The 12,800-nt window shown below is 46.1% G+C and overlaps 1 protein-coding gene across 1 annotated transcript in view; it reads right to left on the bottom strand.

Moving 5' to 3' along the window:
- Positions 1-12,800, bottom strand: part of LOC142256233 (uncharacterized) — a 58,368-nt gene that overhangs the window by 31,483 nt on the left and 14,085 nt on the right. Inside the window, exon 2 of the mRNA XM_075327812.1 lies at positions 7,564-7,616. Within this exon, the coding sequence (XP_075183927.1) occupies positions 7,564-7,604 (41 nt within the window). The 5' untranslated portion in view covers positions 7,605-7,616. The remainder of the gene's footprint in view (positions 1-7,563; positions 7,617-12,800) is intronic.

Raw genomic sequence — 12,800 nt, 5'->3', positions numbered from 1 at the left:
ATGCTATTTTGAGACCTTTCGTGGAGTCACTACCGTCCTATACAAGGGACACCACCGACCTTCGCTTGAAACTAGATGGGGTCTCTATAAGGGAAAGTGATACTTTAGTGAGCATTGATGTTGAGGCGCTCTATTCCTCAATCCCGCATCATATGGAACTTAAGGCAGTAAAGCATTACCTTTCTACGAGAGGCTGCCAGTATCAGCTCCATAATGAATTTGTGCTGAAAGCATTGGAGTTCTGTTTAAGGAATAACATCTTCACCTTTAATGGGAGGTTCTATCACCAGCTCAGGGGCACCGCGATGGGGAGCCCTTGTGCTCCCTCGTACGCTAATTTGCTCCTGGGCTGGTGGGAGGAGACTGTTGTCTTCTCCGAGGAGGGTGGTGATGGAGGACTGGCTGACCAGATCGATCTATGGTCGCGCTATATTGATGACATATTCGTCATATGGCGCGGCACCCGGGACGATCTGGCGACCTTTGTCAACCAACTGAATGGCAATGAGATAGGCCTCCGCTTCACATACGAGGCGGACCCTGTCTCTTTGCCGTTCTTGGATGTCCTCATCAGTAAGACTAGAGATGGCACCCTTAGCACGTCTACCTATAGGAAGCCAACTGCCACTAATTCCCTCCTGAGATGGGACAGCAACCATCCAGCTCCCCTCAGGAGAGGAATCCCTAAGGGACAATACTACAGAATTCGCCGGAACTGCTCAGATGAGGCCTCATTCATGACGCAAGCGAATGATCTCAGGAGGCGTTTTCTTGACCGCGGCTATCCTGGAAAGGTGTTGAGTCAGGCTTTTAAAGAGGCAAGATCTAAGACCCGATCTGATTTATTGAAACCATCCAGGAGGGAAACTGGTGATTCCATCACAAGGTTTATTACTACCTTTTCCAATGGGGCTCATCTTGTCAGAAATATTTTTGAAAGGCATTGGTCGATCCTGACAATGGACAAGGACCTGAATACATCAGTAGGTCCCTACCCACAAGTCACATATCGGAGAGGCAGATCTCTTGGTGACAGATTGGTCCACAGCCATTTTGTGGCACCTAAGCAAGAGACGTGGCTCAGATCCAACTTGAAGGGATGCCACAGATGTGGTGACTGTGTGTCATGCTCGTCTGTCTCACCAGGCAAGACTTTCTTGTCAAATGTTACTCAGGAATCATTCACCATCAGAGATTTCATCAATTGTCGCACAAAGGGCGTTGTCTACAAGGCCACTTGCGCATGCGGACTCGAGTATGTCGGGAAGACAAGGAGGGAGTTTCGCAGGCGCATTGGGGACCACATGGGGGACATTGAACATGACAGGGATACCTCCATGGCACGTCATGTCAATGTCTCCCATGGTGGGAAAAAGGACGTCATTAAGTTTATCGGCATTGAAAAAATTGAGAAACCGATTAGAGGGGGTGACTGGGACCGTTTGATCCTACAAAAAGAGGCAAGATGGATCTTCCGTCTCAACACGGTCACCCCCTCCGGTTTGAACGAACAACTGAACTATGGCTGTTTTATTTAGTTCCTTGTCCCTTTTGCCCTCTTTCACTTGTCTGTTTAGCTCCCTATTCAGCAATCTAGCAAATGTCATTTCAATTCCCTTATCAGGATGTTCCTTCCTGATACTTTTTTTGGGATAAATTAATCATTTGACTGCCTCTGCAAGTCATTTTACATCACTGTTTTCCTCAATATTGTTTAGTGATTCCTGATATGTCCCTCCCTCCCCCCTCCCTCCATTTATTCAATACAATCCTGGACAGTTACATTTTATTAGAATTATCGTTCCATCCAGGCAATTACTTTGAACTTTACCCACCGATTCAGAATTAATGAGGTTTTGTTATAGACACTTCCATTTGGTGCATACATTTTCCAGTGTTATTTTACTGCATGAATGAATTTCATATGAGCGATCTTAACTTACAAGTTTGAATATACGGATTGTATATGAACCTTCATTCTCGTGTTCCAAATTGCGGATTCCCTTTTTTTGTCCCCATTTATAATGTAGCGGGATATCCGTAGCATATACTTATATGTGGAAGTGTCTGTGCTGAATAACCTCCTTCTGTGAATGATAATATTCTGATTGGCCAGGGTTTTGAGTTTGCACACGCCCCCGTTTTGTCATGTGACTATTACATAGCCCCTGACAGGGCTAACTACGTGCTTTAATTGTCCGATGGCCACCGCATGACAAGTACCCTGTACGTCATGTTGTTTAGTACGGATCTGACATTTTAGAGACGCGTATGACGCCGCTCCTTCCCCCACTGGGTTACCGTACTTTCTGGGTTTGTTCATGTGACTGGGGAACCAGGAAGTCCTGCGTTCCACCAGCCAGTCACCAGCTGATGATGCGCCTCGGGTTTCCGATGACGCGATTTGCGTCATCCTCCCATGTGCTTTCCCACTCACGTGACTACCCACGTGACTGGATAACCAGGAAGTATTCTATCGCTTTACCGATTAAAGGATAATGTACGTTCTATTTAGAGATCCGGTAAGAACGATGTTCACACAATAAAGCTCTTACAGTAGTACATATGTAGAGACATTTTGAACTCGATTATTTATTTGGTCGCTCTCTTTGATCACCTCTATATGGGTTAACTCTATGTGTAATCCGGGTTTTCCCTATTACTGTGATACCATCTACATAAGTAGGGTGGGGCTTGCCAATTCCGGGGGGTGGGACTAAGTCCCCTATTTTAACCTCAGTACATCACACATCCTCAGGGATACCAGGCCGTATAGGTTATAGCTCTGTGTTGAGCCACCGCTGAATTTACAGGTGTTCATGCCTCCCCTGATGAACAGACATTGAGAAACGCGTCGGGAGTCACCTGTTCTTGTTCACCAAGGGTCAGCCACAACAGGGCCAGCTGTGGACTGCCTTTGTAAGGGCGGGAGTCATTGTGCATAATTATAGGGTCAGTTGAATCCCAAACAGGGCTGGTGACCAAGCCATGACTCCCTCCGTGCCGGTATGTGGACCTAACAACACGGGAGAACCTTGACTCATCTTTGGGACGAAAGAACTGGGTGAGACTGTTCCACTTTAAGTGGCCTTAATTTTGGTGTCGTTTTTTCTATATATATGCTTTTTGATGTTATCTGGCATATGATATCCATTTGGGAGGTAATATCCTTTGGATATTAGTACTTCCGATACATGTTTCTGCTCAATTTGTCCCCCTCTCTCTTGGTTCAGTGTACATGTGTGATCAGCTGGGTGACAGACTGCATTTCAGCCTTGTCCTCTGACACCAATACCTATTAGGTCAGCTGATAACCCATGTTTTTTATAAAAAAAAAATTTCTTGCTAGTATGTTGCATATGCGTAATTAGCTGGGTTAATAATCGTACTCTTTTACGCGTTTAGGCATTAGTACTGATTGAGTCTAGTGGCACACTATCCCTATGGTGATTATATACACGTTCGGCAAGCTTTATATATCTACCAATTAATTTAGCTTGCGGCTGTGCCACTAATAGTTACTAACATACGAGGTCTTCTTTCCCGTGCCGTTGGTAAGGGGTGACGCTTGATTTGTACCCCAGTACTTTGAAATATGTTGACGCCATGAATACATGAACCAATTGGCCTCAACATCTTTTCTGGTTTTTATTGGTGTTTGGAATCACTATATTTTTGGTAATTTTACTATACCCAATTAAAGGTTAAGTTTTATCTTCACATGTTGCTATATCTGCATTAACTGTACATGTTGGAATTTTTTTCTCTGATACCTACTGGTTTAGAATTTGCTATCTTTGTGTACTGGAAACATCCGTCAGGCGTAGAGAAAGCCATCTTCTCCTTGGTCGCTTGAGATAGGGGTATTTGCCAGTACCCTTTTGTCAGGTCAAGGGTGGTAATATACCTGGCTGGCCTAAGCCTTTCAATGAGCTCATCGACTCGAGGCATTGGATAAGAGTCAAATTTTGAGACTTCATTTAACTTGCGGTAGTCATTACAAAATCGCCATCTCCATCCGGCTTTGGCACAAGATCGATAGGACTAGATCAGCCACTTCTTGATTCCTCAATCACGCCGAGGCTCAGCATCCTCTTCACCTCCTTTTGAGATCACTTCTCGGCGGGCTTCGGGGATCTGGTATGGCTTCAGATGTACTCTCACGTTCGGTTCCATCAGAACTTCATGTTTCACAACCTGTGTACACTCCGGTAATTCTGAAAAGAGATCTCGATTTTGATTAAGCAACTCCCAACACTGCTGCTTTTGGGCCCCTGACAGCGTCTCTGCCACTGTGACATCCTCGATATCAGCGTCCACCTTGGCAGCTAGACACGGAGCTTCCACCGCTTCCCTGTCTCGCCATGGCTTAATAAGATTAATATGGTACACCTGGTAGGGCTTCCTTCTACCCGGTTGGATCTTATAATTCACCTCTCCCAGTTTCTCGACCATTTCGTAGGGTCCCTGCCACTTGGCTAGAAATCTACTTTCCACAGTAGGGATCAACACCAACACACGATCACCAGGGTTGAACTGTCTCACCCTGGCAGAGCGATTTATATATTCTCGCCTGTACCTCTTGAGCCCGGAGAAGACTCTTTCACGATGGGTATCACCTCGGCCATCCTCTCCTGCATCTGGGCCACATGCTCAATAACACTCCTATGGGGGGTAACCTCTGCTTCCCAGGTTTCTTTGGCTATGTCAAGCAAACCCCGAGGATGTCGACCATATAAAAGTTCAAAGGGAGAGAACCCGGTAGAGGCTTGTGGAACTTCCCTGATAGAAAAGAGCAAGTATGGAAGCAGGCAATCCCAATCTCGGCCATCCTTCTCCACGACCTTCTTAAGCATGGACTTTAAGGTCTTATTGAATCTCTCCACAAGGCCGTCTGTCTGCGGGTGATAGACTGAAGTCTTCAGTTGCGTAATCCGCAACACCTTACACAGTTCCCTCATGACTTTCGATATAAAGGGGGTCCCTTGGTCTGTCAGGATCTCCTTTTGGCAGTCCGGTTCGAGAAAAGATATTGACCAACTTCCTGGCTATATTCTTAGAGGAACAATTTCTCAATGGCACCGCCTCAGGGTATCGAGTTGCATAGTCCAGAACCACTAAGATATACTGGTGCCCTCTAGCGGATTTTACCAGGAGGCCCACAAGATCCATGGCAACACTGTCAAACGGGACCTCTATTATAGGTAATGACACAAGGGGACTTCGAAAATGTGAAACTGGCTCAGTTAGCTGGCATGTGGGACAGGATCTACAATAATTAAGAATCTCCCGATGACACCCCGGCCAGTAGAACCTCTGAAGATTCCGCTCCTGGGTTTTATCTACCCCCGGGTGACCACCCAGGACATGAGAATGGGCCATGTCTAATACCCGGCGTCTATAAGGCCCTGTTACCAATAGTTGCTCAATTATCTCACCTCTCAACTGGGTAACCCGATATAACAAATCCCCATTTACTGCAAAGTGGGGGAATCTGGTGTCAGCCCCCGGCTCTTGAGCAACCCCGTTTATAACAGTCACATTTTCAAATGCCCCCTTTAGTGTCAGGTCCCTCATTTGAACAGTCCCAAAGTTCCCTTCCGAAACGGCCAACTCCGTAATGTTAACCTCCTGGGACTCGGCCTTGTCCTCATCGCCCACCAACACACATAGGGGGAATTCATCCGTCTCCGACTGAAAGGAAGTGTTAGCATTGAGGGCTAACTGTCCTTTATCTGAGACACAGGGTTCCGCCCCTTTACTCCACAACTCCCAGAACAAAGCAAAGTCTCGCCCTATTATTACTGGGTGCAGCAGATCTTTCACAACTCCAACCTCATGAGACTCCGACCCACAAGTTGTTTTTACAGTCACAGTGGCCACAGGGTAGTCCTTGGCATCCCCATGAATACAGCGGACGCCCACCCTCTTCCCAGGAATCAGCTGGTGTGGAAGTGTGTCCCTCACGAGGGTCACCAAACTCCCGGAGTCTAACAGTCCCACTATTCTGGTACCATTTATTTCTACAAGACATGCCTGTGGCCCCTCACTGGGTTGACTATCCACACTACAGGCTGGGTATGCATAATAGGAAGAGCGCTGACCCATGCTGCAGTCCATCGGCTCGGGGGTCAGGGGGCAACGGGCGGCAATGTGACCTGGTCCCTGGCACCTCCAACAGATATTACTGACTGGGGTTTTTTGCATGCCTCCACTTGCCACTTGGGGCCTTGGATTCCCCCCCCACCCCCCACCCCCGTGGCTCTTGTACCCTTCTTTTGGGTGTCGCTCCCTGAAGAAACCTCCCAATAGGGAAATGGTAAGTCCCGTGGCTTCCCCAGGGAACTCTCTACCACCTGGTTCCTCTCCACCAGTCCAACCAGGTCGTCAGCATTCAAGGGGTTCTGAGCAACCCAAGTCTGCACTGGCTTCAGAAGGGAGTGAATGAACCTGTCCATTTTGACCTGCTCCACCATCTGCGCTGGGGTGGAGGACTCTGGCTGCAACCATTTTTGTACCAGATGCAATAAATCAAACATTTGCGAGCGAGGGGGTTTGTCGCAATGATATGTCCACTGGTGGACCCGTTGTGTCCTAACAGTTATAGTCACACCTATGCGTGCCACAATTTCAGCTTTTAATTTGTCATACTCCTTAGTGTCCTGTAAATCAAGATCATAATAAGCCTTTTGTGGCTCTCCACTTAAATATGGTGCCAATACATCCGCCCACTGCTCCGGCGGGAGCTTTTCTCGTTCAGCAACTGTCTCAAACACAGTCAAGAAGGCCTCAACATCATCCCCCGGGGTCATCTTTTGCATAGCTCGCCTTACCACCTTCCGGACGTTAGCGCCATCAGCTGGACTGGTCGCTCTGCCACGGATTACCTCTGCTAGGACGTCCATCTGCCGCTGCTGTTGCTCCCGTTGTTGCTGCAGCTGCTGTATAAACAACCTGTTCATCTCCTGCTGGGCTTGCTGCTGCTGCTGGACCTGCACCAGGCGCTTGATCAGGTCCTCCATGGTGTCTGACCGTGTTCCCTGGCTTATTGCTGCCTTCACCCAGGACATCCAGCTCCTCTGTAGCAGGTATAATGTTTCATGGGATTCGTGCCCGCATTCTGCACCACTTGTGGTAGAGCCACTCTCAGCTGCAGTAGGAGATAGATGCAGGAACACCTCACGAGTCGACTTTCACCTGGTTTAGTAACCTCAGCCACAAGCCATTCATAGAAAGACAGAACTACTTCCTCCATTACAGGAAAATACAGAGCAGAACCACGAGTGTGTCCAGAGGCCTGGCTTTTACCTCTGGGACCACACCCCGGGGTGGAGATATGGTGAACAGCCATCACACCCATCTCTTAAGCTGTTCACAACAAACCCGGCCCAGGTAATACAAATTAACCCTCCCAGCACCTAATATGCCGGAGTACTCCATCCGGGTTCACATCACTGATTTCAGTAGTCTGAATATATATAATATTTTATATATATATATATATATATATATATAATATACTTTTTTATATATATATATATATATTATAAAAAAAAATCTTACCCGGTCTCTTGCACTGGGACGCTCAACTTTTCCTCTTCCATGTTCAATTGGGCCTGAAATAAAGCAGAACAGAAAGTCAATGACCCTCATCTTTCCTAAATTTATAGCAAATTCTATGGAACTACTCCCACTATCCTCTATAGGCCTCCGGAGCTGCTGGGTGCCATTGTCCTTTCATCTATGATGGAGCAGCAGATAGATATAAGGAGCTGCCAGTCACCTCTGACTCCGCTTGTCTCCTGATTGTCCAAGGTTCTTTCCTATTTCAGCAAAGTGGTCCCCAAAATATCACAAATACAGATGGTACTCGCCCTCTTAGGGTCCAGTGCCCACACTCTCCTGCTCTGGTCTATTTTGGCTGCAGCCAATCATTGAGTTGGGCTGCTCTGCTGATGTAGTGATTGGCTGCAGCGGTGATATCTGCTGTCCTTGTGATGTCATCACTGTAGCAAAAAAAAAAAACAAAACAGATCTGGGGAGAGTGGGTATTAGTGGTGACTGAGAAGTTTAAAAAGGGGTCTACTACCTTTAAGGTGGACCCAAATAATATCTCAATTATCTTGGCTATAGGGATATCCTCTATAAAATATACCATATTTACTATAAACTTCCCAGCGCTGAGGTTTCGTTACAGTTTGTATCCAGTCTAATGTATTCAATGTGCTGAAATAAAGCAGCAGCTCAGTTCTCGCCTGTGTCCAGACAGATTGATACAATCCCCCAGAAGGGATACATTGTATCAGTCTGGACTCCAGGTGCTCACAGAGGCTTGGCCAGACTGGATACAATTGTAGCAGATTGTGTTCTAAATAGAATAAACCACCCAAGTAATGATGGAATAAATTGCAGCTTTTCTATACGTCGCTCGTGTTTCCTATAAATATCAACATTTACATAACCCACACGGCCGCCATAGATCAGATCTGTGCTTTATCTACTTCTCCAAAATATGATTCATTCTATGTCAATAGTCATTAAATGGTCATTGTTATTTCATCAGACTTTACACATTTCAAAAGTACATGGGATTATAAGAAATGTATCAGCCCCCCGCAGCCCCCCGAACTCGTCATCTTCTCTGATTCTTCTGGGAGATGGCACACAGCTGGTTTTAACAGTTTTTGAGAATATTGCTGCTGCCTAGTAAAGTCTATGGAGATGGGATGAAGAAAGAGCAGAATGGAAAAGGCAAAGAGAGAGACAGACTCGTAATACTTTCTAGTAAGTGTTTTATCTCACCCTAGATAGCTCAAGTGTTTTCTAATGCTCTCTCCTTGCTGCTACTGCTGAGGTTATAGCCGCGCTGTGACATTGGCAATTGGTGGTGTCACAACAACCAGACAAAGCACATCCAAGATGAGCAAATTTGATTCATATTAAATGTATCAGAAAGTTTTGAAAATGTTGGATTTATGAAAATGTCAGGAGGGGGAGGAGGTGAGCTGTGACATTGTGAATGGTGGATCTTATGATAGCTACTGTATATAGAAATGTTATCAGTCATTGTACAGAAGAGGTGAGCTGTAACAATCTATTGTGAATGGTGGGTCCTGTGTTATCCACAGAATATGGCAGTGTTATCAGTCGTTGTACAGATGTGGGAGGAGGTGAGCTGTGACATTATCTATTATGAATGGTGGATCCTGTGTTATCCACTGTATATAGAGGTGTTATCAATCATTATACTGGGGAGGAGGTGAGCTGTGACATCACCTATTGTGGATGGTGGATCCTGTGTTATCTACAGTATATAAAAGTGTTATCAGTCATTATACAGGAGGAGGAGGTGAGCTGTGATGTCACCTATTCTGAATGGTAAATAATAATAATTTTATTCATTTACATAGCGCTATTAATTCCATAGCACTTTACATACATTGGCAACACTGTCCCCATTGGGGCTCACAAGCTAGAGTCCCTATCTGTATGTCTTTGGAGTGTGGGAGGAAACCGGAGAACCCGGAGGAAACCCACGCAAACACGAGGAGAACATACAAACTCCTTGCAGATGGTGTCCTTGGTGGGATTTGAACCCAAGACCCCAGCGCTGCAAGACTGCAGTGCTAACCACTGAGCCACCACAAGACTGCAGTGCTAACCACTGAGCCACCGTGCCACCTATTGCGTTATCTACTCTATATAGAGGTGTTATCAGTCATTGTACAAGAGGAGGAGGAGGTGAGCTGTGACATCTATAATGAATGGTGGATTCTATTATCTTCCATATATAGAGGTGTTATCAGTCATTGTAGAGGAGGAGGAGGAGGCGAGCTGTGATGTCACCTATTGTGCCTGGTATATAGTGTCACTTTTCATTGCAATCCTGTCTGATGAAGCTCCTGAAAAGTCTGGCATATAGGACACAGTACGAGTTTAGTATATCATGCGGTGGGGAGTGTAAAAATTGCTAGATTTCGAATATGTTTATGTAAGATTGGGATTTGAAAAAAGATACTATAAAGAGATGACTTTAAAAATAGATAATCTTCTGTATACACATTTCTTTTTATCAATCTTCTGGAGTCACATTAGCGAATGACAAATGCTGTGAGCGTGAGCTGAGTGTCATTATATTGTGATCTGATCTTGCGATCGGATCACGGCTGCGGAGGAGAGGGAGGGAGTAATCTGCCCATCTCCTCCATTGTCAGCCCGTGCGTATAGCACACTGTACTTGGATGTCATCAGAGTGCTGTCCGATGTTTCTCTCGCACCCATGGACTTGTATGGGTGCAAGTGATAGGAGACTTGCAGATAATTGCAGCATGCTGCCATTTTTTCCTTAAGTCTGAATAGGGCTGAGGAAGAACTCGTCTGATTGATTGTCTTAAATGGGGCCGAGTGCAATGTGAGATTTTCTTGCATTGCACTCGTGCGAGTCATACACAACTCTAGCCGGAGCCTCACTCCTTCAAATGCCCTTCAAGCCTGGCCTGTGATGTATGGAGCGACCCAAGGCTGCGGAGCCTGAGCTCACCACACCCTGAGACCTGTAGACGCGTGCCTGACACATGAAACAGCTGCAGTCTGCCCCCGTGTCCTCGGTGTGCGGGTGCCTGGCCTGTTAATGTGTACCTACTAAACACTCATTGTACGGATGATGAGTGCAACTTTGTGTTCTATTTTTTGTTTTGAATCCTATAGAGCTGTCATCTTTGGGCTGCTGAGCCTGCGGTCACTCCTTACATTATCCTTACATCACGGTCCGTGCTCGAAGTCCATTTCAAGGACATCTGAATGAGGCCTTAAAAGTTTTATTGTTAAATGACTCTATTACGAGGAATATAAAACTTTTACTAATCTTTACTAAGGATAGGAATCCTCCAAACTTTGGGCCGTTTCTTGTAGGATTTGTTCATTTCAATCATTAGTAGTGATGAGCGAGCATGCTTGTCACTACTCGGTACTCGCACGAGTATCACTGTACTCGGGCTGCTCGGCGGGGACCGAGTAATCTCGCGATACTCGTGCTTTACTCGTGGTCTTCATTTCTGCATGTTGGCGCTCTTTTGAGAGCCAGCCCTCATGCAGGGATTGGCTGGCAGACCACTGCAATGCCACAGCCCTGTTAGTTGTGGAATTGCAGTGATTGGCCGGCCTGCACAGCGTCACCGAGCCTTTATATAGGCCGGCGCGCTGTGCTCTGCTCACAGCTATTCTGACAGTGAGTGTAGGGAGAGTGTCGCTGATTCAGGGAAAGCTTTGCGGCCCTTTATAGTTAGTTCCGGAGCAGGGCTGCAAACAGTGTGACCAGAAGTCCTTCTCAGGACTATTCTAGTTGTATACAGGCAGGCAGGGTATAGCCAGGTCGGAGTACAGTAGCAGAGTCCTTCTCAGGACTATTGTTGCTATATACAGGCAGGGTATAGCCAGGTCGGAATACAGGCTAGTGACCAGAAGAGTCCTTGTCAGGACTATTGTAGCAGTATACAGGCAGGCAGGCAGGCAGGGTAGTGGTGACCGTATACCAGCCTTCATCATATCTGGGGCTGGTGTACACAGTGTAAAACAGTCCAGATAGTGTCAGACTTCTCAGTAATTGTCGCTCCTAAAAACCAGTTATGTTCTTATTGCGTCCGTGCTTGCATTTAAAAACAGCACGTGTGTGGCAGTCGGTGGCAGGGTACAGGTGCGCGTTTTGCACAAACTATTATATAACGCACAAGTCTAGTGTATAATACACGTCAGTCAGCAGTGTCTGATAGTGTCAGACTTCTCAGTAATTGTCGCTCCTAAAAACCAGTTATGTTCTTATTGCGTCCGTGCTTGCATTTAAAAACAGCACGTGTGTGGCAGTCGGTGGCAGGGTACAGGTGCGCGTTTTGCACAAACTATTATATAACGCACAAGTCTAGTGTATAATACACGTCAGTCAGCAGTGTCTGATAGTGTCAGACTTCTCAGTAATTGTCGCTCCTAAAAACCAGTTATGTTCTTATTGCGTCCGTGCTTGCATTTAAAAACAGCACGTGTGTGGCAGTCGGTGGCAGGGTACAGGTGCGCGTTTTGCACAAACTATTATATAACGCACAAGTCTAGTGTATAATACACGTCAGTCAGCAGTGTCTGATAGTGTCAGACTTCTCAGTAATTGTCGCTCCTAAAAACCAGTTATGTTCTTATTGCGTCCGTGCTTGCATTTAAAAACAGCACGTGTGTGGCAGTCGGTGGCAGGGTACAGGTGCGCGTTTTGCACAAACTATTATATAACGCACAAGTCTAGTGTATAATACACGTCAGTCAGCAGTGTCTGATAGTGTCAGACTTCTCAGTAATTGTCGCTCCTAAAAACCAGTTAGGTTCTTATTGCGTCCGTGCTTGCATTTAAAAACAGCACGTGTGTGGCAGTCGGTGGCAGGGTACAGGTGCGCGTTTTGCACAAACTATTATATAACGCACAAGTCTAGTGTATAATACACGTCAGTCAGCAGTGTCTGATAGTGTCAGACTTCTCAGTAATTGTCGCTCCTAAAAACCAGTTATGTTCTTATTGCGTCCGTGCTTGCATTTAAAAACAGCACGTGTGTGGCAGTCGGTGGCAGGGTACAGGTGCGCGTTTTGCACAAACTATTATATAACGCACAAGTCTAGTGTATAATACACGTCAGTCAGCAGTGTCTGATAGTGTCAGACTTCTCAGTAATTGTCGCTCCTAAAAACCAGTTATGTTCTTATTGCGTCCGTGCTTGCATTTAAAAACAGCACGTGTGTGGCAGTCGGTGGCAGGGTACAGGTGC

Source organism: Anomaloglossus baeobatrachus, chromosome 11 (genome assembly GCF_048569485.1).
Source record: "Anomaloglossus baeobatrachus isolate aAnoBae1 chromosome 11, aAnoBae1.hap1, whole genome shotgun sequence".
NCBI lineage: Eukaryota > Metazoa > Chordata > Amphibia > Anura > Aromobatidae > Anomaloglossus > Anomaloglossus baeobatrachus.
This window is presented reverse-complemented; position numbering and strand designations above follow the sequence as displayed.